Source organism: Peromyscus californicus, unplaced genomic scaffold (assembly GCF_007827085.1).
Source record: "Peromyscus californicus insignis strain IS unplaced genomic scaffold, ASM782708v3 Scaffold_9__1_contigs__length_137607984, whole genome shotgun sequence".
Taxonomy (NCBI): Eukaryota; Metazoa; Chordata; class Mammalia; order Rodentia; family Cricetidae; genus Peromyscus; species Peromyscus californicus.
Window position 1 is genome coordinate 59000114 of NW_026294617.1, and position 27238 is coordinate 59027351.

The window sequence follows — 27238 nt, forward strand, 5'->3', positions numbered from 1 at the left end:
CCCTAGTGCTGGAATTAAAGGTGTGTGTCACCACTGCCTGGCCTCTGTGGCTAACTAGGGGCTAAGCTCCACACTCTGATCTCCAGGCAAGCTTTATTTGTTAGATCACAAACGAAACATCACTATTCTTCTTGTTTTGCTTCCGGGCTGCCATGAGATAAGCAGCTTTGTGCCGTGGTATATGTGCTCCCTGTGAGGATATGCTGCCTCATGATCAGCCCCACAGCCACGGAACCTACAAACCATGGACCCAACCTCTGAAACAAACGTTCCTCTTAAGTTAATCCCCTCGGTTACAGACAGAAAGAGGACTAACATGACTGTAGCAAGAGTGAACTTGCATTTTTGCTGTGCACTGTACTGTTGACCATTTCTCCTCTCTAGACTTTGGTTCAAGTTGTTCCCCCAAACGACTTCCCAGTCACACCTTCTCCTGGCTCCTGGTCATTCTTCAAAGCAGCTGAGATATCACCTATTCAAAGAAATCCTACCTCTCTGCATGTAGGTCTCATGCACAGTCCTACTCTGGGGAAGGGTACAGTCCTGCTCCCATGACTCAGGGAGCAAAATTAGGAGTTTATTCACGTATCGCTGTAACCACCATTGCCATTATTTTATTTTATAGTCATTCTTACATGAATATTTCATCATTAATATTTTATTATTACATTTTTTGTCAGTGATTTAGTCTTTAAATTAACATTTCAGGTTAGCGTTCAAAGCACTGGGTTTTTGTCATGACACCTTCATGTGTGCCCTTATATTTTGTTCTCATTTGTTTCCCTCCCCACTGTTTCCCCTAAACTTGTGTGTCTCTTTAGAATATTAGCTCATTCTTTTAAAAAGTAGGACATAAAAAAGCTGACCTGAATGAAAATAATACAACAAGAGGTTTGACTAAATGATTCATAGATAGTACTGGGGCGGAGGTGTAGTTCAGTAATAGAGTACTTAACTACCATGGGCAAGGCCCTGGGTTTAATTTCCAGTCTGCATTCGAAAGGATGTCACATCACCCTAGCCACAAGACAAACGCAAATTACTGTCACTCTCTCTTATCTGTCTACAGATAAAACCCAACGTGAACAGCACATTCTGTGACCAGGTGATTGGAATAGCCAAAGAGGTATCCTCAGTAGCTGTGGGTGGAATTCAAAATGATACAGCCATCATGGGGCGGGGCAGGAAAGGTCTATCTGCCTTTCCCCTTAGACCAGCAATATCACTTCCAGAATCTAGCCTAAAGATGTTTGCAAAATAGCTGCAGATGTAGGCAGGAATTGTATTTTATAGTGCTGTGGAATAATCCTTTTGTACTGTGGAGATTTGTCACTTGGATTGGTTTAATAAAAAGCTAAATGGCCAATAGCTAGGCAGGATTTTTAGCACAGAGAAGACCCTGGGAAGAAGAAGGGTGGAGACAGGATCACCAGCCAGATGCAGAGGAAGCAGAAGATGAACATGCCATGCTGAAAAAAAGGTACCACCACATGGTAGAGCGTAGACAAGAATTATGGGTTAATTTAAGTTGTAAGAGCTAGTTAGTAACAAGCCTAAGCTATTGACTGAGCATTTATAATTAATAAGACATCTATGTGTGGTTATTTGGGAAGGGACTGATGAGACAGAAAACTTTGTCTACATTATAGCACTGTGTGTGTAACAAAAACAAAAAAAGGAATAGTTTGATCATTAATAATGTACTGGTGGAATGAATTATGGCAAATACATATATCTATAAAATGGGAACTGATTTTACCTAATGCTGTATAAAGGAGACTGATCTGCAGATGCCCTATGAATATGAAGTAAGATGAGAAAGTATGTTCAGCATATCACTGTTTCTTTAGATGGGAATGATTATAAATATGTCTCTGTATCCATATATATATATATGTATATATATGTAGATGTATGTATTTGTGGTTATAATTTTAGAAATGCTCCTGAAAAAGAAGAGATTATGGAATTAACATGTATAAATATAGAAGATTTTTTAAAAATAATCCTCATTTTAAGAATTTTACTTATGAACCATGTAAATATTTTCCTTTATAGAAATTTTAGGAAAATCCTTAAAACCTGAAATAAGCAACAAATGAACCTAAACATGTGTTGATGCTGTGAATAATCCCAAAGAGGAGAATTCCCTGCATCCTCCCCTCTGTTTCCTTCCCTTCAGCATTTCGGTGTGAGAGTCGCTAACACTAGATCTCATAAAACTGGCAATAGTCTTAGAGTCAATGCAGAAGCTACCTTCCCCATGATGGCTTAATGGAAGGTACCCAGGTGAAAGCCATGATCTTTTTATTTATTTATTTATTTGTTTGTTTGTTTGTTTGTTTGTTTGTTTATTTTTGTTTAAGTTAAACAATTTCTTCTTAAAAAATGACTTATTGTATGTGTCTGGGTGTTTAGTCTGCATGTAAGTCTGTGTGCTATGTGTATGCCTTGTGCCCAAGAGGTCAGAGAGGGCATCAGATCACCTGGGACTGGAGTTACTTGGGAGTGGCCACATGGGTGCTGGGAATTGAACCTGCGTCCTCTGGAACAGCAGCCAGTGCTCTTTACCTCCACGACATCTCACCAGGTCTGTAATTACTTCTCTTAATTTAGGTTTCTCCATCTTTTTCTCTTTGCAGCATTATTAGAACCACAAGTGAGCCATGGGTAGTAGTGCATCTGTAGTCCCAGTGACTTGGGAGGCTAAGGCAGAAGGATCCCTTGAATCCAGGAGTTCAAGGCCAGTCTGGGCAATACAGCAACAAAATACAGGGACACACCAAATAAGCTGGTTCCTGTAGTCCTCCCTTCAATCCCAGGTTCTTTGTTTGTTTGGTTTTCTTTAAGACAGGGTCTTGTGTACCTAAGCTAGCCTTGGAATGTCTATGTAGCCAAAGATGACCATGGACTTCTCATCCTCCTGCATCCACTTCCTGAATGCTGTAATGATAGATGTGTGCCACCACACATGGGTTTTAAGTCCCTGTCTGTCAGAACATGGCCTGAGAATGGAGTCCTGTAAGGAGAATTCTGAGTGCTTGTGAGAAAACAAAGAGTCTTGTAACCTCAGTTTCTTCAGAACACAGAATTGTTCTTGGAATGTGTTTTTGGGCTCCTCCCAGGTGTAACGGATAGGAATGAGTTTACTTCAGATTATTCTTAAAATCTGGCTATTGTTATTTGTTTATATGCCTCTATGGAAAAACATGTTGCCTAGTTGTTGCTTGTGATTGTGATGGTACACTTTACTCTGGTGACACCTCTTACCTCTCAGAGTATAAACTGTCTGATGCTCCGAATAAAGCTATTACATGAGACTTCAGTCCACCTCATTTATCTGCTCCATTTGCAGAGGTCCCACCGACTCTAGAACAATGACACCTGTCTTCTACTAAGAAATTTCCAGCTTGGATGCCTCAGACAATGGTTCTTTCAAGGACAGAGTATTTTCAAGAGAGATGTGTTGTAATGATCCAGGACCTTTAAACACAGTAATCAGGATGGAGTGGCCTCTGAGAAGATTCTGCAACAGTGAACCAGCACAGAAGAGTACAATGTGGGCCTGAGTCAAGGGAAAGGACAACACAGAGGGCCAGGGAAACAAGATTTAGCTCCAGTTGTCCACACTGGGAAAGGGAATCCGTACTGTTGGGAAGCACTGAGTAGTGAAATGGGAAGCACTCCCATGTGAACGTTCTGGTGCATGCCCGTCTGTGTAGTCCAGCTGTCTCAGGGCAGCCCCACTCTCTCTTTTCTGGAGAGTGTTTTTCAGATGTGTTTAACCAGGCTTTGCATCTCTCTCTCTTTCTCCCCCGCACACCCCCAATTTGTCCCTGTAGAACATTCTTCAGAAATGCTGAAGGACACCAGAGACAGAGCCCTCTGGGCTGTTCTAGGACTTCCTGGACAAGATTCTTCTGGTTAGATGTGGGCAGACAAGGAAGAACAGTGGTGGTGGGATGCAGCTCTCGGGTATACTCCAGTTCTGTCTGCTCTTAGACGCTGGAATACAGAGCCCTGGCCTGTATGCCAGGAACATCTGCTCCTCCTGTCATAAAGCATCCTTAGCAACCACCCAGCTAGGTCACAGATGGGGAGAACAGAGACCCCCCCATCCTTGATGCTTACTGGTGCACTCTGTTCTGAAGACATTCAGGCAGGAATTGCAGCTAAGGGGTTTAAACCTCAGCATCCTCAGCATGGCTGTATCATACCGGGAGCCGCTCTCTGAGATGGTGGGAAAGCGCATGGTCATCACAGGTGAGCAGAGCGTGGGTTCACTTTCTCAGTGATCGAAGCCATATTCATCCTCACATAAAGGGTTTGACAGTGAAATAATCACAGGACTGTTGTCTCATACACTGGGCCGGGCATGGACACCTCCTAGCTTCCAACAGGTCTTCATAGCCGCTGTCAGCCTACCAAAGCTAACTTTGACAACAGAAGGTCTCATTTGCATAAATTCATGATTAATGTAAGGCAAACTGCTTGATGTTTATAAAAAGTGTCTTGGTCACTACTAGTGATTCAGATTTCTTGCATCTTTTAAAACTGGACATATTTCATGGATAAGAATTTGAGCAAAATTAGGCTACTTTTCAATGCCTTAAAATTCTAAGCATTATTCTACTTTTTCTGTTGTGTTTTTTTTTTTTTTTTTGAGACAAAGTCTCACTATGTAGCCCTGGCTGGCCTGGAACTCCTTATACAGACCAGGCTGGCCTTGAACTCATAGAGATCCACCTTCTTCTGCCTCCTGAGTGCTGGGATCAAAGGTGTGTGCCACCACACTAAGGCAAATTTTTTTTTTTTTTAAAAGAAGATGTGTTTTAAACCTCATAAAATAGTTGGATTGTGTTTTATTCTTTCAGTGATTTGGGCAGTGTGTGTATGTGTTGTGTGTGTGTGTACAGTTACAATCAAATCTAAAAAAATAAAACATGACAAATAGGGTCAAGACCTTAGAACATGAAGCAAATTTCCATTTTATTTCCTTTATTTTATTTTTTTCAAATTACAAGCCTATCCAACAACCTTGCAGGAAACAGTTCGCTGCCGGTTTACTGTGAGCACTTGTGAGTCTATCATCTCTCTCATCTTATCATCTCTCTCATCCTATCATCTTTCTCATCCGCCTCCGTCTTGTAAGTCTTTTGGAACCGACAGAACCACCTTACACAGTCTAAGAGCTTGTGGAAAACAGTGTTTCCTCCGCTCCTGGCTTGCTTCACAATGGGTGGAGCACAGCGACCAGACTAAGCCAGTAGTGTGTCACCTCCCTCCACAGAACAGCTGGCTCAGGATGGGCACAAGACCCTCATACTGCCCAGGTAAATCCAGAAGTGACAGACCAAGCTGAGAGGCAGGGCCTGTGCCAATACACTCTTGACTGCCGTGGACGTGACTCTGAAGGAGCCAGGAATCCACATGGAGACTGGGGGCTTTAGCGCCTACATCAGAAGCACTGGGAAAGACGGGGTTGAGGAGTGGTTCTGGGCGTTCCCTCCTGCATCTGAGACCTCTCCTGCCGCTGAGTCTTTTTAATTAGTCCTTAGAAAAGGGTGGTGGTGGTAGTGGTGTCTGTGTTTTTACAGGAAATTTATGAACTACAGACATTTTCATATCCCTACCACGGCTTCCTCCATTATTAATAATAATAATAATAATAATAATAATAATAATAATAATAATTTGGGGGGGGTTCAAGACAGGGTTTCTCTGTGTAGTTTGGTGCCTGTCCTGGAACTCGCTCTGTAGACCACGCTGGCCTCGAACTCACAGAGATCTACCTGGCTCTGCCTCCCGAGTGCTGGGATTAAAGGTGTGCCCCACTGCGGCATGGTGGCTTCCTCAATTATTCTACTTTCTGATGCTGAGGGTTGAATCCAGGGCCCTGTGAATGCTAGGCACAGGCTTTTAACCTCAGGTCTCCTCAGGTAAGGACCTCTTGCTAGCAGGGTAACTTGTTACAGTTCATGGTCAACAACAATGCATTATTATTAGCTAAAATATTAGTTAAAATGTGCACTTTATTCAGATTTCCTAGTGTTACCTAATGTCCTTTTCTATTCCAGAAGTCTACCCCATGACTTTTAGCTGCCCCACCTCCCAGGAGCCAATGGGCTGTGACAATTTATGAATATCTTCCTGCTTTTAGACCTTGTCAGTTTTAAAGAGTACGTACAGCTCTCTCTCTCTCTCTCTCTCTCTCTCTCTCTCTCTCTCTCTCTCTGTGTGTGTGTGATGTAGGCTGTCTCTTAATTTGGATTTTCTTTGTGTTGAAATGATAGTATTTAGGAGGGAAATCAGAAGTAAGCTGACATTTACATCATGTTGTACAAATGAGCAAACTATCAACACGCCTTCTACTGTGGATACTGATCATAGCTACCCGGCTGAAGGGGAAGTTGGTAGGTGTCTCCATTGTGATGTCATTTTTTTCTCTCCTTCCACTACTGTGCAGCCTCTACTAGTCCTTGAGGCTGAAACATCTGCACGCACTATCTGAAACACCTCTGCATGAGAGAGTTGTCTTTTCTTCAACATCTTTTCACTTATTCATTCATGTATTATAAACTCATGAATATTCATCTTATTCTTTGGTTGGGCTGTGCTCCAATGCTAATCAATTGATTGTGTTGCAGGTTGCTCAAGCTTTAGCCATTGTGCTCTTCCTGCTGTCTGCTGCGCCCACCTTGGAGTACATCAGTGTGGATGTGGTTGGTTGACTTGTGTTAATTAAGCTTTCTGTCCCTCCTGGTCCACTCCTGGAACTGAGTGTTCTCTAAGGAGCCCTGGTTTCTTTTGTCAGGTGCCAGGCATGAGCATTGCTATTAGAGAGCAGTTTCTTTTAGACAATTTCAGCAGAACCAGGAAATACATGTGTATATGCTAACTTGCATAAGCATGGATCTATAGATAATCCTGTGCAAAGCCGACAATCTGTGTCTATATTGAGCTCAAGATAAGTGAGTGTGTTCGAGGCAGGCTCTCACTATATAGTCCAGGTGGGTCTTGAACTCACAATCCTGACTTGTTTGCTTTCTTGGAATCTATAACTGCTTCCCAGGGCTGTCTCTTACCCTGGGTTCATGGCTGGCTACATCCAGGGTCTTTGATTTGTGACTAGTCTCTGTTCTCAGATCCCCACGTCAGTTCAGTTTTAAACATTGTTCCCTTCCAACGTGGTGCCCAGCCAGTGCTCTCTGGGTTCTACAGAGGGACAAAACGGAACTCCTCCTCACTGACATCCACCCCCGAGGAGTCACGGTCTTAGCAAAACCTGCAATAGGGTTTGAGGCCCATGAGGGCTTGTGGGAAGAACTGCCAGTCTCTCTCCATCCGCTCACCTTTCTCATGAGGCTTCTGCCCGCCTCCCCTGCAGAGTGGTGGCAGGCGCGGAGGTGGGCTGGCTTGCTCCTGCTGCATCTCTCTTCTTCTCTGTCCCTCCCACTGTGCCGTCACTACCTTGTGAAGTTTTGAAGAGCTTCCTTTCGTTCTCTCTTTGTAATAAAGCCTCTGTTTTCCTTTAACGCCATTCCTATGGATTCTCTGAGAGTTTTAGACAATGCATTTTGAACACAATCACCCCGCCTGCAATTCTCTTCACCCTCTAATCTCCTCCCACCCAACTTTGGCATTTCTTCCCTTTTGTTTTCCTTTCCCCCACAGGTCAAGTTTGTGTTGCCCAGCTCGTTCTGGGAGTGGGTTCTGTCCTGGCATGTGCTTGACCTTCCAGGGGTCACTTAAAAAACAAAACCAAAAAATTAAGTCTCTCCCAGCACCTATAAAATGTCAATAGTCCTCAGCGAGTGGAGGGATTTCGCGGCCCCCTTCCTTCCTTTATGGTGGGTAATTGACGCAGAGACCCTTGCCTGGTCAATGTGAAGAGAATTAGAGAGTGTGGGGTGCTCAGGCCTGAAGGAAGCCTCTCTTTTCTTACCCTGACTCTTCTTCCCTGAGTCACATGGGGGCTGTTTCTAGTCCTCGAGATCAGTTTTAATCTTGGGTCTCATTGCAATCCTCTCCTCGTGGTCATACTGGCCTCTTCCTTTTGCTTATCTCTGAGTGTGAGAAATGTTTCCTCTCCACTGCCATTTGATTCAGGCCTAGGATGCAGAGTCAGTTATTCACCTGGAGTCCTGTGGGGAAAGCGTCACCAGCGGAGGGTGGTTCGTCCAGCCCTTGCAGCTCCTTGAGGATCTGACTTGCAAACTCCCCTCACTTCCAGCTGCTGAAGTCAGCGCCTCTTATTCTGCAGCCCCTTTTCTGAAGTTTTTCCTGCATCTGCATTCCAGGGTTTTGATGCTTTGGTTTTGTCGCTGTCTGAATACTACCTAGGATCTTCCTTCTCACACTTTTTATCGTTATATATTAAATTGTCCCTCTGTGTTATAAATTCTAGGGGTTTTTGACAAACTCTTAAGAATACAGCCACAGCACAGAATCACACAGAATGGTTTCGACTCTCTAAAAAAAATCCCCCTGCCTCACTTACTCATCTCTTGTCTTCTGCCCTTATATTCCTGGCAACTATTGTTATTTTCACTCTATAGTTTTGCTACTAAGTCAGAGTTAGGTAGGAGGATCTCCTTACCCCATGGGTTTGAGACCACTCTGTCCATTTATATAGCTAATGGACAAAATACAAGACCCTGCCTGAAAACGAAACAAAATGTAAAATAGCAAGCAAACAACAGCACCCAGAAGCATGTATCATAGACTTGCCCACTCTGTGATGTCCCAGAGCTGGACTCACACATGTGTTGTTAGATCCATGTCTTTCTTTTATTACATGAATGAAGGGGCTTTCACAGTATGATGGATTTTTTTTTTTTTATTGCTGAATAATATTACATGGCATGGTGTGATGGCTATTCTTGGTTGTCAACTAGACCGTATCTGGAATGAACTACAGTCCGGAAATGAAGGGCACATGGTGTTCTGAATCTTGAGGCAGGAAGACAACAGGTCTTTGATCCTGTTCTTGAGGTGGGATGACACAGGCCTTTAATCCAGATCTAGAGGCAGAAGGCACACCTCTAATCTGGGCCACACCGTCTGTCTGCTGGAATCCTGTATAAGGACAATGGAAGAAGGAAGGGTTCGTTCATTCTTTGTCTGCTCGCCTCCACTTTGTCAGCACATCCGGTCCTTCACTGGCATTGAAGCCTGCTTCTTCCGGATTCCAGTGTATACAGAAGACCAGCTGAGACACGCAGCCTCATGGTACTGAGCAACTGCTAGATTCTTGAACTCTCCATTCACAGCCAGTCATTGTTGTATTAGCTAGACTACAATCCGTAATTCCAATAAATTCCTTTTATAACATAAATATATATATAGATAGATAGACAGATAGAGAGAGAGACAGAGACAGAGACACAGAGAGAGACAGAGAGACAGAAAGAGACACACACAGAGGGATACAGAAACAAGAGATTTATCCCTTAAGTTCTGTGACTCTAGAGAACACTGACTAATACATGTGACAGGCCTTCCTTTTGCTAATCCATTCACCTTTTGAAGGCTCTCCTCCAGACTGGGGCACTTGTGAAAGGAGCCTGTGGTGATATTTTATCTGTGTACTCCAATAAAGTTTATCTGGGGATCAGAGGAAAAAGCTAGACACTGTAGTAAACATAGAGGTCAGGCAATGGTAACACACTCCTTTAATCCTATCACTCAGAAGGCAGAAATCCATCTGGATCTCTGTGAGTTCAAGGCCACACTGGGAACAGAGCCAGGTGTGGTGGTATATACCTTTAATCCCAGCACTAACCATAAAGGTCTGGAGGTCTGTACAGACAGACAGGAAGTGACAGAGCTGGGCAGAAAGAGGAAGTGATGTAGCTGGGTGGAGAGAGGAAATGAGATGGCAGAACAGAAAGGCATATGGTGTGGGTATACAGGAAGTAGGTTTCTTTGGCTGAGGATTTCCAAGTAGTGAGAACGTGGCTGGCTTCATTCTGCTTTTCTGATCTCTCTGTTTTTACCCCAATATCTGGCTCTGGGTTTTTATTAGTAAGATTGTTTAGCAATTCGTCTACAGGAGCCTTTATAAACATTTGCATTCATGCTTTTGGATAGACATTTTAGAATCCATTTGAGAAATATCTAGGCATGTGGTTGGTTGGTGGGTCAGGTGCTTAGCTTCTATGCTAATTTGCTTTGTATGGTCGTGATAAACACTGTGACCAAAGGCACTGCAGGGTAGGGAAATGGTTTATTTGACTTCCACATCCCAGGTCACAGTCCATCACTGAGGGAAGACAGGGCAGGAACTCAAGGCAGGAACCTGGAGACAGGAACTGAAGCAGACGACATGGAGGAGTCCTGCTTACTGACTTGCTCCCCAGGGCTTGCTCAGTCCACTTCCTTACACAACAGAGGACCACCTGTCCAGCAGTACCACCACCTATCATGGACTGGACCCTCGCACATCAATCAAGAAAATGCCCCATAGACTTGACTACAGGCCAGTCTGATGAAACAGTTTCTCAACTGAAGTTCCCTCTTCCCAGATAATATATGCACACACCCGGGGAAAACAAAACAAAACAAAAAACAACAATAACAACAACAAAATCCAACCAGTACGGCTTATAAAAAGCAGCGGTCCATCTTCTAAATTAACTCTTACATTTTGCATTCCCATTCACAGGGTGTGGGAATCCATGCTGCTCTGTACCATTGTAAGCACATGGGACTCTCTCTCTCTCTCTCTCTCTCTCTCTCTCTCTTAAAACTTTTAACTATCCTAATAGATGTGCAGTTGCTGTGTGAATTCTTAATTCTCTACCAGTCAGGAATATTGGGCATGTTTCCACATACTTATTTTCTGTCTCTGTTTTTGTTGGCGTCATAGATTCGAGTTTGGCCCCTATAGAGTGTGTAGGGTAGTTTTGCTTTCTTATCACTGAGTCTTAAGAATTTTCTAGGTATCTTGGATAAAAGTCCTTTATATTAGACCATTAAAAATAAGAATTCTGTCCAGTCCCCTTGGGACATGCCTCTTAACATAAGTGTGGTTAATTTGTAACCAGACCCAGGAGTACTGTCAGGGCTGGAGAGATCTCTCTGTGGTTAAGAGTATTTGCTGCTAAACTGAGTAGCAAAAGGGGCAGGTTGCTCTGGTTGGGAAAGACACTGTGGAAGCAGGTGGAGATGCTAGAACAGTGACCACTGAAAAAATGCTGGCTAAAATAAGACCTAAATAATTCCTGCTTTCTAGTAAGAGCCTGATGTAGTTTTAAGGAAAACCTGTTGTCCAAAATGACCATACCACATACCACTGAGGCAGACAGGAACCATAACACAGGAAGGCTGCCAAAGCAAGAGAAGGTTCTGATGAACAGAGGCTCTTATTATACAAGTAGAGAGGATACAATTGATACAAGTAGTAGACATGTCCCCCGCTCTCTTGAATTGAAGGACTTCTAGTCAGTAGCATATACAGAGGGTCAACACAGTTTCTGTGTCCAAACATAGAAGGATGACAAAGTCCCATAGATGACCACATTGTCTAGGGCTGTGGCTAACAGCCAAAGGTCTGGTTGAACCTTTCCTCCTGTAGACAATGCAATAAGACATGGCCAATGAGGAGGTCCTCGGCAGTTTTCTTCATCCAAACCAGGTGGGTGCCTCCAGGACAAGTTGACCAGCACCTCAGGCTGTCCCTTCAGAGGCACAGAGTTCTTTAGAACTATGGACCTCACCAATCAACAGGGAGTTCCGTTCTGAAACCAGGGAGCTGGAATTTCATTACATACTGGGAAATGTCCATCCAAAGGGATAACTTCATTAGAGACTGGAAAACTCAAGTGGTGAATGAATTGTTGATGTCTGAAAAACTGTACATCAGACCACTCTCAGACCCCAAAGTCATAGGCCTTCTGGTCATTCAGACGAGAGGGACACATCTGTATTGACCCTGTTATGACAACAAATAGGGATGGCCGGTGATATCCCAGTTAAAGAGAGCACAGGGCACCTAGGAGACCAGTTACACTAGGCTGATATTTTAAAATTATGTAATATGTTTAATAGCCAGATATTTTAAAATAAACCTTGACATGCATTTTAGCCAGTTTTTTTGTAATTGCTGATCCTAGACCTTAGAAACTTTAATACCATGTATATTATCATTAAGTCTCATCCTCCATATACCTTAAATAACTGACTCAGATCTTTATAAGTTGTAAAAGCTTCCTACTTTTTATTCTGTAACATATATCCATCTTAACCTTTATATATAAATTATTTTTTATTAAAATATTTTATCTTTTATCCTTATAATATTTTCCATTTTTAAAGAGATTTATTTATTTATGTACTTTATGTACGTGAGTCATCTGTCTGCATGACCATCAGAAGAGGAAATCAAATCCCATTACAGATGGTTGTGAGCCACCATGTGGTTACTGGGAATTGAACTCAAGGACCTCTAGAAGAACACTCAATTGCTCTGAACTGCTGAGCCATCTCTCCAGCCCCAACGTTTTTTGTTTTTTAATACCATGAGATTTTATAGTCATATAAAAAGATCTCCTTTTTAAAATTTTTTATGTAAAATTGGCCAGGATGACCTGTTTATCTCTTCTTTTTTGTGAAGGAGTATTAACATTTAACTTAACAAATTTTGTTGTGATTGTTTAGGCCAGCATAGTTGAAGGTAGAAAGATACCAGTTGATTAACATAGAAGATGGGGTGGATGCCTGTACTGGATCTTGAAAACCCCATTTATTTATTTATTATTTGTTAGTTTTTAAAGAGACTGTAGATTTTTTTTTAACTTTTATTGATTCTTTGTGCGTTTTACATCATGCATTCCGGTCCCTCTTATCTCCCTGTCCCCTGGCACCCGCCCTCTGCCCTTGTAAGCTCCCCTCCAAAACCAAACCAGATTTAGAAGGAAAACCAAAAACCAAACAAAACAAAGAAGCAAGACAAAACAGAAACAGGAACAAAAGAAGAAAGAGAGAGAGAGAGAGAGAGAGAGAGAGAGAGAGAGAGAGAACTTGTGGAAGCTGCAGTGTGTCCCATTAAGTCACACAGTTGACCCTTTAGTCCATTCACTTTTACTTGTAAGCGTTCACTTGTAAGTGTACTTGCCACGAGTCATTGATCTGGCTCCAGGCCTCTGGTTTCCGCTACACCACTGATAATGGGCTCTCTCTGGGGCTCCTCTTGGATATCCTGTTGTCTTGTGTTATGGAGATTCTGCAGTTTGGGATCTGTAGGTTCGTCCCCTTCACGTGCTCCAACAGTTCACAGACAGGGTAGATGTTGGGGTGGGCCAACTCATAGCCCAGGTTCTGGAAGCCCAGGTTCTGGAAGCCCAGGTTCTGGAAGCTGGGTTGGTCACCCCACCAGCTTTCTCGCATCATCACTACTCATGTGAGCTCTCCAGCACTGCCTCGGTTAGCTCACCCAATACAGGCTGCAGCAAGGAACAGGGCCAGTTCTGCTCTCAAGTCCTCCGATCTGGGTCCCCCACACTCAACATCACCAGGGCCAGCTCTACTGTTTTTCCCAGGCAAGGTGTAGGACCCTCTCTCCTGATTGCTGTAGGGGGAATACGAGGGGGTGGCAGGGTCAAGCTGTCTTGCTCTCTCATCCTCCAGGTCTTGGATCTGCTCACCTGCATCCCTGACCACAGGGTTAACTCTAGTGTGCTGCCCAGGTGAGGTGCCCACATGTGGTGAGGGCTGGGGCCATCATGGGTAGGGCTAGTTCGCCTCTGTAGTGTCCTGCGGGGCCAGCTATCCCATGACCAGTGAAAGGCGGGGCTGGCTCAGCAATGGTTCCAATGACCCCTTGTGCTAACACAAACCATGGACATCATCATAGACCCCAGCTGCAGCGGGACCATGGATCCAGACATGGCCATTGGCATCAACTCGGCCCGGTAGTCACCATGGCGCCGGTGACAGGCCACCCAGGTCAGTATGGCCCCTGGGCAGCATGGCCCTCAGGCACCAACATGGTCTTAGGTGGCTGACCAGACCCTGGGCATCTCCAGAGTCCTCGGTGTAACAGGAGCCGTGGACATCACCCCAGATCTCAGCTGCTGCAGGGCCACTGATCCAGACATGGCCCTAGGCAGCTGCCCTGCCTGAACGACTCTATGACTCCAGGTGGCAACACGGGCCACTCAGATCAGTAAGGCCCTGGCAGCAGCGTGGTCCTCAGATACTAACCTAGTCTGAGGTGGCTGACCAGACCCGGGTCATCTACATGGTCCTTGTGGTAACAGGAACCCCAGACATCAGCCCAGACCCTGGCGGCTGTAGGGCCATGAACCAGACGTGGCCCTCAGCCCTGGCCCAGAAAACACCATGGCCCCAGATAGACTGAAGATTTTTTAATTTATATGGTTACATTTTTTTTTTAAATGTTTTTTTGAGACGGGTTTCTCTGCATAGCTTTGGTGCTGTCCTGGAACTCACTCTGTAGACCAGGTTGGCCTCAAACTCACAGAGATCTGCCTGGCTCTTCCTCCCAAGTGCTGGGATTAAAGGCGTGCGCCGCCGCCGCCGCCGCCGCCGCCGCCGCCGCCGCCGCCGCCGCCACCACCACCCAGCCATTATAGATACATTTACACACACACACATATATATATATGCACATATATATAATATTCAAAGACACAGACATGAGTTACTCTTACCGAAAGGAAGGGCAATTGTCCAATAGGAAAAATATGTTCTGGAGTAGGAGCAATCAACTCTTTGGTCACTCAGACCCAGCAGAGCTGACCTAGCAGCTCTTCAGTGGTGGCAGCTGCAGAATTATCTTTTGATTTTCTGCTGAAATCTCTCAACTTCAAAGCGCTAGCTTTCTTTGGTTGTATGTTAATGTAACGTATAGTGTAAAAACGCGGTATCAAAACTAAAACAAAATGTTAAAAGTGTAAAATACTTTTTTTTTTAGCTCAAAGAAGCTGAGCCCGTAGGTAAACTAATAAACAACAAAACAAAACAAAACAAAAAATACTTGCTGCTCTTCAAGTGAACCTGGGTTTAGTTCCCAGCATCCACATGGCAGTTCACAGCATCTATAACTCCAGTTCTGACATCCTCTTCTAGCTCTGAGGCACTGAGGAACTTGGGGCATACCCATATGTGCAAGCAAAATACGATCTTTGGGACTGGAGAGATGGCTCAGTGGTTAAGAGCACTGGCTGCTCTTCCAGAGGACCCGGGTTCAATTCTCAGCACCCACATGGAGGCTTACAAACATCTGTAACTCCAGTTCCCAGTGATTAGATGCCCTCTTCTGGCCTCTGGGGACACCAGGCATGTGTGTGATACACAGACATACATGCAGGCAAAATACACATAAAATTGTAAGTATGTCTTTTTATTTGCAAGTCTATATTTTCATCAAGGTCTGACTGATTTTGAAGCCATTTTTGTGCCTATTACACATTGTATTTCCATCAGCCAATCCAGCGCTTCCTTTCCTTAAGCCAGTTTTAGTCAGTCACTGACAACCATGTAAGAGTCTTATTGGTCATTTAAGAGCTCTTCAAAGTTATCAGTGTATGTTTAGTTTCATATAATTATGTATTTCAAATTTTCACCACCATGGATAAACTTCATGTTTTTGCACCGTGTTGGAATATTATCATATTTATATTTATACTTAAGTTAGAAATGTTCCATCTTTTAAAAATATGTGAGCTTTTTTGTTTCCAGGTTTGGTGGTTCTGGGAATTGAACCCAGGGCCGCACACATGCTAGGCAAGTGCTCTAACACTGAGATAGATTCCCAGCCCTCTTGAATACTTCATTATTTTTCTCTTTTCTGTTTTCTTTTATGTATGTAAATGCTTGTGTGTGTGTGCAACATGCACGTGCATATATACATGTGTGTGGAGGGCAGAGGTTAACATCCTGTATCTTCCTTGATTTTCCCCCATGCTGCTTTTTGAGACAGGATTTCTCACTGAGGCTTGTTGATTCAGCCAGACTGCCTGGCCAGTGAGCTCCGGGATCCTCCAGTCTTTTCCTCAGCCCCTCAGCTCCAGGGTCACAGGCACGTGCTGCAATGCCCAGCCTCTTATGTGAGCTCTGGGGGATTGAACTCAGGTCTTTATTGTATGGTAACCACTTCACTGACTGAGCCAGCCCCTAAACTCCTCTTTCTAATATTTTCTTATATTTATGAAGAGCAGAATTAGCAGATGAGACACAAACAAATACATAACTCTTATTAATGACATGAGCTATTTAGGGAATTATGTCCAAAATGATGAATAATGTATTTAAGCTCACCAATATTAAAAAATAAATTTTAGTTATTTTGAAAAGATGTATAAATCTTTCATTTTAGCTTTTGAAATTTTTATTATGCATAAAACATGTCAATGGACTCCTACCTATCACCTGTAGTCAATGGCTACCAAAATTTTGCCACAATTAATCAATGCATTGGTTTCTTCTACTGAACTATTTTAGAGCAAAATGCACATATATCATTTACATGTATCATTCTTTCCTCTCTAAAAATTATCACATTACTCTTACATAGCCACAGATTAGTGTATCACCTAATAGAATTAGCAGTTATCCCTTGACATTGTATAATAATTACGCCATAATTAAGTTTTTCTGGTTGTCACTAGTTGTATGTTTAGGGGCTGGAGGGATGGCTCGGTGGGTAGAGTGCGTGTTGAGCAAGCATGAGAACCTGAGTTCAGATCCCCAGCACCCAGACTTGGGGTGGCCATCTCTAACCCCAGCACTGGTGGAGGGAGTGGTCAGAGACACATAGATCTCTGTAGCTCTCTGGGTAGCCAGTGAAGCCAATCAGTGAACTCCAGATTCAGCGAGAGACCCTGTCTCAAAAAATAAGCCAGGGCTAGAAAGATGGCTTAGTAGGGTAAAAAGTACTGGCTGTCCAAGTATGAGGACCTGAATTTCAATTCCCAGAACCCATGCAAAAACTGGATACTTGTCTTAGGTTTGTATTGCTGTGAAGAGACTCCATGACCACAGCAACTCTTAGAAAGGAAAACATTTATTTATTTATTTATTAACATACTGGGGTTGGCTTACAGTTTCAGAGGTTTAGTCCATTATTGTCATTGTGGCATGCAGGCAGACAAGGTGCTGGAGAAGGAGCTGAGCGTTCTATGTCTTGATCCACAGGCAGCAGGAAGTAAAGTGAGACACATTTTCTCCAACAAGGCCACACCTACTCCAACAAGGCCACATCTCCTAATAGTTCCATTCCCTATGAGTTTATGGTGGCCGATTACAACCAAACTACCACAATAGTTACTTGAGTGCCTGTAACCGCAGGGTCATTATGGGATAATGGGGGATGAAGTCAGGAAAATCCTGGAAGCTAGAAGGCTCGCAAGCCTAGTGGGCCAACCATCCTGTGCAATGAAAAAAACAACGAAGAGACCCAGGATCCAAAAAGGGAAAAGGCAAGACCAGCACCAGAGGTTATTTCTGACCTCCACGTGAGTGCCACGGCCTGTATGCACCCACATTTACACAAACACTTGAATACACACACACACACACCACACACACACACACACACACACACACACACACACACTAATGTGGAAAGAACTAGAGGAAGGCACTTCACCTGGATCTCTGACCTCCACATGCATGCCACACCCTTGTACACATACACAAACACAAATACACGACACATAAGTATTTCCACCGCTGACTGTGAGAAGGAGTATCCAGAGAAAGCCTGCACATGGCGCACAACTCACTCTTGACACTTCTTCTATGTCCTTCCGGTGCTTTCAGTCTCCTCTCCTTTTCCTACTAAAGTGTTGCAGAAACTGGGATGGCTGTCCATTACAAGCATCTCAGGTTCTAGGCTTGTCAGCCGCTCCCTTGTTATGTCATTTAACTTGACACTTTATCCGGTGTAAACTGAGTTTGCGCCGAGAACCCCAGTTACAACCAGCTTCCGCTCTTGCGGGATATTAGCATTATAATGTCATTTAACTCTTGAATGTCCCCCAAATGTCCAAGTGAAAGTCCTAGTTCTCGGAGTGGTGCAGTTGGGAGGCAATGGGACTTTTAAGAGGTAGAGCTTAAATACTTGATATCAAATTTTATTACAGAACCATAACAATAAAGAAAATTTGACAGAGCAATAGAACAGAATTAAAAAAACCTATATGTAAGCTCACATAGCTACAGCCATGCATGTTTTGGCAAAGACTGTGTAAAAGACATACATCAGAGAAAAGACAACTTCTTCAACAATGATGCTGGAGAAACTAGATATTTACAGGTAGAAAAACAAAATTGGATTTGTAGCATAGAAAACCAATCAAAAAGAGATCAAAGACTTCAATCAAATTTTGAAACTGCTAGTACATAGGCAAAATACTGAAAAATATAGGCAAGAAGTTTCTGGAAAGAACTCCAATAGAACAAGGAAATAATGGTAAGAATTCACAAATAGGATCACATGATTTTGAAGAGCATCTGAACAGCGACAGAAACAATCACCAGAGAGAAGAGGCAGCCTACAGAATGTACGGGGGCTTGGGGGTGGTGTCTGTCAACTACTCATCAGGGGAGAAATAATGAATGTGTGTGTGTGTGTGTGTGTGTGTGTGTGTGTGTGTGTGTGTCTGTGTGGTGTGTGTACACACACACATATACATTACAAAGAATTGCAAATTTTAAACACTCAAAATCCAAATCATTTGATCAATAAATAGCTTTAAGAACAGAATAGGCAGTTCTCAGAAGAAGAAATGCAAATGGCCAGTAAATACTTCAACATCCTTAGCCATCAGGGAGATGCAAAATATCACATTCTTTGTTGAGATGGGAGAACCCACAGGGATGCTAAGGCATGAGCATGGAGCTCAGAGGACAACTTGCAGAAGTTGGTTTTCTCCTTCCACCATGTGTGTCCCAGGGCTCGAACTCAGGTCATTAGGCTTAACAGCAAGTGCCTTTAGCCACTGAGCCATCTTACTCACCCAAGTCTTTGGTTATTGAGACAGGATCTCGTTATGTAGCCCCGGTTAACGTGGAATTCACTATGCACCCTAGGCTGGCCTTGACTTAGCAAACTTCCTGTGCTTCCTCACTGACTGACTGACACTTTCTGCTTCAGTGTCCCATGCTGAGATCGCAGGCATGCCCCACCACACCAACCTTACAAATATATTCTTTACTTCAGATTTTTCTTCTCATGGATTTCCACTTGGCGCAAAATAAAGCTAGTTGTTGAACGGTGAATATAGGACATTGAAAAAGCACATACGTGTATGTTGTGGTTATACCTGTAGTCTCCACTACATCAGAGGCTGCAGAAACAGAGGCAAGAAGTTCGCGTGAGCCCAGGGTTTCAAAATGAGCCTGCGCAACATGGAAAGACCCATTCAGAAAAAAATGAATAAAATTGGTTAAATACAAAAGCACAATAACAGATCATCTAGCTCAAAATAACATTTTTCATGAAAGCACTCGTATTCAAGAGTTCGGAACTGCTGAGTTGTTTATAAGGCCTGGTTCAGAGGGACTGGAAGCCTCTGTGCATCTGGGTTGTTTGTGTGCATGATATTCAGATTACGGGCTTAGCGAAAACCACTACCACTTTTAGTCAGCCATTGTATGTGTACTAGAAATCCAGAGCATGGAAGCCAGGAGTGTTGCAGCACCCCCTCCTCTTCTCAACGGGTGGTCGCTGCATGTGACTTTGGTTAGAAGCTGATAAGCAGCAGAAATCTCTCTAGGAAAAGGGCAGAAGCCAGTGTGACGGATGAAACCGGAAGTGATAGAAGAACACAGATGTACGTGTAGTTTTCAAAAGCATTGCTCCATGAGGTTTCTCTTCTATCTGCTCACCTCTTTTGCCCTGGGAAAAAGTCACACTAATAGTTATGTCTCCAATCCAATTATTTTAAAAGTAGAACATGACTTCACACTGAATTGCCGGTGGTTTCCTGTTTGAGGAAAGAATGAGACAGCTCTCCTGCTGCTGCACATTTGCCTTAAGCCTCACGACTGCAGTCCATGAAGGAAACAGCTCAGATTCTCAGAGAGGGATTCACAGCAGAAGCTCATACACATTAATGATGCCAAGACACCGGATTGGCAAAGCTGCTTTGCGCTTGTTGATATTTTACTTATTTTCTAGTGCGTGCATCCTGTTGTCGCGGTGCGTAATTCGCCTCGAGTCATCATTCGCGCTGTCATTGGAATCTGTATTGTGTACCGTATTCAACTTCTTACCATAAATCGCTGACCTGCGACAACTAAATAAAATGAAAATAGGCCCTTAAGAGACTGGGGCTGTAGCTCAATGGTAGAACACTTGCCTAGTGTGAGCGATAATCCGCGTTCCAGCACAGAAATGGGAGGAGGAGGAAGAGCAGGAGGCAGAGGAGGAGACAAAAAATTAACAGCTTGGTTGGAAGTGATCTTCTGACGGGATACAAGAAGCCATTGTTTGGTAGCGAGGGTCTGGCTAGTCTAACACCCACTGAGTTACTTATTTTCCATCAAGGACACAGACTGTGAGACAGGAGTGGTGGGCTTATGCAGGCACTATTTTCCTCCGAAGGTTTTTCTTCTCGTGAGACACAGTATGATTTTTACAAAAACCTAGGTGCCACACTGAAAGACCCTTATCTGAGGATGTCAGCAATTCTAAATCGATCATTACATCTTAAATTTTTGACCTAAGCATCACCAATGTGATTTGTTGCCATGGAGTTGAGAAGCATTGACCCAACCCTTAGGGGAGGATGTCTATGGCCAAGCTCATTTGTTTTTGTTTCCTCAGAACAAATAAACGCCTTTATTATGCAAGCTAGAAGACAGGAGGAGAATTCATCTGCCTTTCCGGGCCTTGTCTTAATTTTCCAAAGTGGCTACCTTACAGGTTGTTTGTTGTTTTTAAGATTTATTTATTTTATGTGTGTGAATGTTTTGTCTGCATGTATGTGTACCACACACATGCCTGGTACTCATGGAGGCTAGAAGAGCCTGTTGGAGTCCCTGGAACCAGAGTTGCAGATAGTGGTTACAGCCACCATGTGGGTGCTGGGGTCAAACCTGGATCCTCTGTAAGAGCAGTGCGTGCTCTTAACCACTGAGCCATCTCTCTATCCCTCCCAATCTAGTAGGCTTTGTGACAACACTGTCTAAAAATATGGAAAAATGCTTGTGATTAGTTTAAAAAAAATGAAACATTCTGTGGCTGATCATTGTGTGCTGGAAACCGTGTTAGGAAACAGGGATAAAGATGAAATTTCTGCTGAAAAGAGTGAGAACTGAAAATCAGATAGTGATTTGGGCCTTCCTCCTAACTTTCCTGAATACAATGTTCTTATCAATATAGAGTTTTGAAATAATGATACTTATTTAATAGGAATTCAGTCACAAAAAAAACCCCAAAAAAACAAAAAAACAAAAAAACCACTTTCCCCTGGAGAAAATAATTTTCTGGGAGAGGAAGATGCAGAGGCAAAGACACAAAAGTCCTGTTAAAAAACTTTTTTTTTTTCTTTTTTAAGATACGGTCTCATGGATAGTCTTGGACTCACTATGTAGCTAAGAATGACCATGAACTTCTGATTCTCTTGGCTGGGCCTCTTGAGCGCTTTAGGTATAGACACTCTCCACCATGCCTTGACTCTATGTGGGGTTAGAATACAAGTGGGAGCTTTGCAGAAGCTGGGCAGGCGCTCAGCCAGCAGACAACAGTCCAGCCCCCCCCCACAACGTTTCTCTTAAGAGTCAACCAATTACACTTTCTCGTCCAAAATCTGAAGTCCCAAGTCCTTTTAATTTGAGACCATCTGTGTCAGCCTGGCTGGCCAAGAAAAGGGGAACACGCTAAGATCATCTAAGCAACTGACTTTACATCCTTCACGTGACTTTGGATCCTGTGGGCCCACAAGTCCAGCTGTGGTCAGGCCTTCCTCCAGCGGTGTTCTGTCCTTACCTCGGTCCACACAGCGAGGAGCGTACTGGGGATTTAAATAACCCCAGCTCACTGGATACCTACTATGTGACCTCGGACAAGACGTCACGCCTCACAGCACCTCGGTTAGTACCTGTTCTGAGGGTATGCAGTGGGAGCAGGGGCTAAGCACACTAGCATGCATGTACCTGTTCACTAGTACCTGGCACTAGTGAAACAAGCAAGCTCCTGGTCACCAGGCCCGAAGATGAAGTGATTGGCGATGCTGTTAGTCACCGCACAGATCCATTCCTTACCGTACAGCCACAAGAAGACTGAAGAAAAACAGGTTCCATTAACATATCTTAGGAGGGAAGGCAGGTTTTAAAATTTTTTTTTGTATTTATTTTTACATTCAGACCAGTTTCCTCTCCCTCCCCTCCTCCCAGTCACCCCCTACCCCCACCCCCGCCCTCCACCCACCTCCCTCTCCACTCTTCCTCCAGTCAAGGTATGTCAAGTTGCAGTGAGACTAGGCACGTCATCTCCTATAAAGATTGGTTGAAGCAACCCAGTAGGAAGAAGGAGTCCCAAAAGCAGGCAACAGAGTCACAGACAGCCCTTGCTCCCACTGTTAGGAGTTCCACAAGAAGATCAAGCTGCACAGCTGTAACATATGTGCAGAGGGCCCAGGTGAGTCACATGCAGGATCCCTGGTTGGTGGTTCAGTCTCTGGGAGCCCCTATGAGCCAGCTTAGATGATTCTGTGGGTTTTCTTGTGGTGTCCTTGACCCCTCTGGCTCCTACAATCCTTCCTCCTCTCTGTCTAATGTTTGGCTGTGGGTCTCTGCATCTGCTTCCATCAGTGGCTGGGTTAAGGCCCTCTGGTGACCATTGGGCTAGGCATCAATCTATGAGTATAGTGAAGTATAATTAAGAATTATTTCATTGACTTTTTTTTGAAGCAAATAAAATGAGAAAAATTAAAAATGGAGCAGGGGGAGGAATTAAAAATCTGGTCATGGAAACTGCAGTGCAAACTAACAAGTCACACTGTAGACTTCTTGGTCCACACATCTCTACTTGCAAGTATTCATTGCAAAGAGGCATTGGTTTGGTTTGAGGCCCCTGGTCTCCACTAAACAGATGTTCAATGCTGGGCCCCCACTAGGACTCTTCCTGGACATCTCACTGTTGCCCTGTGTTGTGGAGATTCTGTAGCTTTGGGTCTGCAGGTGAGGTCCCTTCACATGCTCCAGCAGATCATAGATGGAGTGGATGTTGGGGTAGGCCAAGTCATAACCTGGGTCTGGGTCTGGGTTGTTGTAGAGTTAGTCTGCCAGATAGGAAATGGGGACAGCTGTCCCATGCTCATGATTTCAGGGGTGGCTCACCTCTGCTGACAGGGTTGGATCTGTTGTGCTGCCCTGGAGAGGTGCAGGGCCTGCTCTCCAGAGTGTTGCAGCTGGTAGGGATCATGGATACCTCTCCCACTCTTATGACCACAGGACCAGCTCTCCCACCTGCCCCAAGTGTTAGTGGAAAGGGGGAGGGTTTCTTTCCTCTGCTCATGCCACCATAAGACAAATGAGAAATGAGACAGCTCTCCATGCTCACATCCTTGGGCCTGGCTCACCCACACCTGCACTAACAGAGTTGGCTCTATTGTGCTGTTCTGTTGAAGTGCAAGGCCTGCTTTCCTGAGTGTTTAGCTGGTAGGGGTCAGGGGTGGCTCTCCCACCTGCCCCAGGCATGGATGGGTTGGGGGTGGGGGAGGGCATCTTTCCCCCACCCATTATGCCACAAGACAGATGAGAAATTGGGCCCACTCTTCCATGCTCACAATTTCGAGGCTGGCTCACCCACTCTCCTGCTCTAACAGGGTTGACTCTATTGCGCTGTTCTATCAAGATACAGGACCCACTCTCCCGAGTGTTGCAGCTGGTAGGGATCATGGATACCTCTCCCACTCTTATGACCACAGGGCCAGATCTCCCACCATTTTTTTTTCTAGTTGTATTTGGTTCTATTCTAGGTTTCTGAGCTATCCAACCTCTGGGTCCTAGAAAATCTTGGTTGATGAAAATTCCACCATGCTCTAGTCAAGAAGACTACAAGGATCTCATTTGGGTGTTCAGAGTGAGACATTTTCTTACAGGCGGCTTATTGTCTGCCACTCTTGGTCCATTTCTCTTCCCTTCCCTTCCCTTCCCTTCCCTTCCCTTCCCTTCCCTTCCCTTCCCTTCTTCCAGGAAGAAAAACAGCACATGCAGAACCGTAGTAGGGAGGCATTTTCTTCTGCTATGTGCTGCCTGGGATCCTAGGCAATTTCTCCCTATCTGGCTTGCTCCGGTTGCCAGCAATTGTCTCAGGAAAGGTAGATCCTTTCCCAACACCTATTAAAAGTGTCAAAAAGGCCTCTTGGACCACAGTCATTGCCTTATAGAGAAACACCCCAAGGATCATCTGTGATGGACAGATTACCCATATTTTCAAGAATATTGGCACTGAAGGAGAAGTAAAATCAGCAAGGCAGTTAGATCATTTATTTGGGGTAACACTTTCCAAAATAAAGGAGACAATTTGGGGGAAGTACATACACAATTGCAGGAGATAAAATAGCAGTGCACCATGCTTGAGGACCAAGGGTAAAAGATCTTTATTGTTTTCTCAGTGTAACTTCACAATTTCCCAACAATCTCTTAAATAAAGTTATACATTTAAGGTCAAAATACAGATATTGGCCCAGTGGGGCAGCTCAGAAGATAATGGCACTTGCTTGAAGCCTGAAGACTTGAGTTCCATCCCAGGAACACAAGTGATGGAAGGAGAGAACCGACTCCCACAGGCTGTCCTCTGACCTCCATGCACAGACATGCACACATGTGTGATAAAATTAGAACAAGTTATTAATTCCCTGTGAGCTGGTATAGAAAGGATTCATTTGACTCTTGCAGCCCGTACGGTTTTACCTTATTAGCCTGTAATCCTGTCCAACTCACCACAGGAACCAGTTAATCATTTCGTTTACTGAAAGAAAAAAGTGCATGTGTGTATCTGTCTGTCTGTGTGTGTATGAGGACAGAGAGAGAGAGAGAGAGAGAGAGAGAGAGAGAGAGAGAGAGAGAGAGAGAGAGAGAGGAGAGAGAGAGAGAGGAGAGGAGAGAGAGCGCATATGTGTTTTAAAAGCCACCAAAATTGCAGGCTGGAGAAATGGGTCAGCAGTTAAGAGTGTTTGCTGCTTGTGCAGAGGACCAGGCTTTGGGTCCCAGCACCCACACGAAGGCTTACAACTATCTGTGACTCCAGTTTCAGGGGATCTGGAGCCCTCTTCTGGCTTTCATGGGCACCAGGCACGTGCACAGTGTGCATATGTACATTCAGGCAAAACACTCATACATAAAATGAAAATAAATGAACAATTTTTTAAGAAACCACTGAAGTTGAGTCAGGCGGTGGTGGCACACGCCTATAATTCCAGTACTTGGGAGGCAGAGGCAGGTGGATCTCTGTGAGTTCAAGGCCAGACTGGTTTACAGAGTCAGTTCCAGGACAGCCAGAACAACACAGAGAAAACTGTCTCAGAAAACAACAACAACAACAAAAAACCCAAACCAAACCAAACCAACCAGTGAATTGTGTATTTGGCTGTTGTAAGCCACTTAAATAGGACCATCTTTAATAAGCTCAGCCCCACTCCTGCACGTAGACTGCCATTTTCCTAAGGGCCACTCTGCCCATTCATGTTCCTAAATTCCACTCTGCTCTATAGTGACTCATCCTGAAATACTTTTCTGTGGGTGCAGAACAATCTCCAGAGTGCAGGTCCCTGGAAGAACTCCTCAGGTTGGCTGCTCAGGGCAACAATACAGGGCTGCTTTGCTCCTGTTGACAAACAGGATATATGTGTAGATAAAGAAGTTCATTGAGTGGGGTTGGCTCATGTGATGGCAGAAGCTGAGAAGTCTTGTGACCTGTAATCTGCAAACAGAAGAACCAGGAAAGTCCAAACTAGAAATGCAGCTGGTGGAGGGCTCCAGTAGAGAGCAAACACTCCTGGACACAACCTTGGTTCTATTGGGGCCCTTAACAGATTGGATGATGCCTACTCACACTGGAGCGTGTCTTGTTTGGGTTCAGCCTCCCAATTCAAGTGCTAGTCTCTTGTGCAGACACTCTCACAGACAAGGCAAGGAATAATGATTATCAGCAATTGGAGCATCACCCTCGTCCCCCACCTCCCGTCAAGATAACATATCAAATGAATCATCACAATCTCTCTGAAGGGGACTCAGCTAACAGTAACCCAAATCTACTGCATCAGTTCCCCAAATGCAACATGCGTAAGAACTACTCACAGAAATTGAAGAATGTTGATTCTCAGGCTCTATACCCCAAGTTCTGAGCTCTCTTTTTCTGGGGTTCTTGGGACCTACAGATTAGAGAAATGCTCCTGCCATATAAGTGCACACTGTGGGAAAGACAGTTGCCCCAAGAGCAATAGGGGCTCCCCATACTCTGCTCCTTGAAGTGCACAAGGTGCTAACTGTATTGCTCCTTGAAGTCTGACTTGTTTCTAGCCATAAGACTGGAAGGAAGGCTTGATTGACACACACACACACACACACACACACACACACCGCCCTCTTTTTTTTAGATAAGGTTTTGCCACCTTGCCTCAGTCGAATCTGAACTCAGGCTCAAGTGATTCTCCCATCTTAGCCTCCTGAATTGTTGGAACCGCAGACAAGGCTCCACTGTACGCGGCTCTCAACAGCTGATTTCAAAAGTAATTTAAAATCCCACAATCTTTTTTATAAAGAAAGAAATGGGAACGTTTTGCGTGATTCAAATCAGTGTTCATTATACTATTCTGGAAATGATTACACAAAAATGAAATCTGCTTCTCAGCCCAATGAATGATGACAGCGAAGACAAGGTAAATAGGAATCTAGGTTGTCAAAACTTGGGCAAACAAAGCTGAGCGGAGGAAGGGAGATTAGTGAGTAACTGCTAATGGCATTCCAGCACGATAAGTTCTTTGTTCCTGGAAAGGAAATGATTCCACCCACTTCTCTTTTTGTTGAGATTTCTAGATTCTCAAGAGTTCAACTTACAAGCTAAATTGCTATCAATGCCACTTTTGCACACACACAGACACACACACACACACACACACACACACACACACACACACAATGGAAGTAGAACAAAGTAGACATGCTAACCACATGGGCTAAATTAAAGAAAAAAAAAATAAAACAAAACCCCAAACAGGTGATCCAATCATGTGGTCCTGATGTGGTCTACCTCATTCAT

General features: G+C 44.1%; 1 protein-coding gene across 1 annotated transcript in view; it reads left to right on the top strand.

Annotated features, from left to right (window-relative positions):
- Window positions 1–2004: 2004 nt before the first annotated feature.
- CUNH4orf45 (chromosome unknown C4orf45 homolog) overlaps window positions 2005–27238 on the top strand; it is a 129321-nt gene continuing 104087 nt past the window's right edge. The window contains exon 1 of the mRNA XM_052731307.1: window positions 2005–4263. Within this exon, the coding sequence (XP_052587267.1) occupies window positions 4203–4263 (61 nt within the window). The 5' untranslated portion in view covers window positions 2005–4202. The remainder of the gene's footprint in view (window positions 4264–27238) is intronic.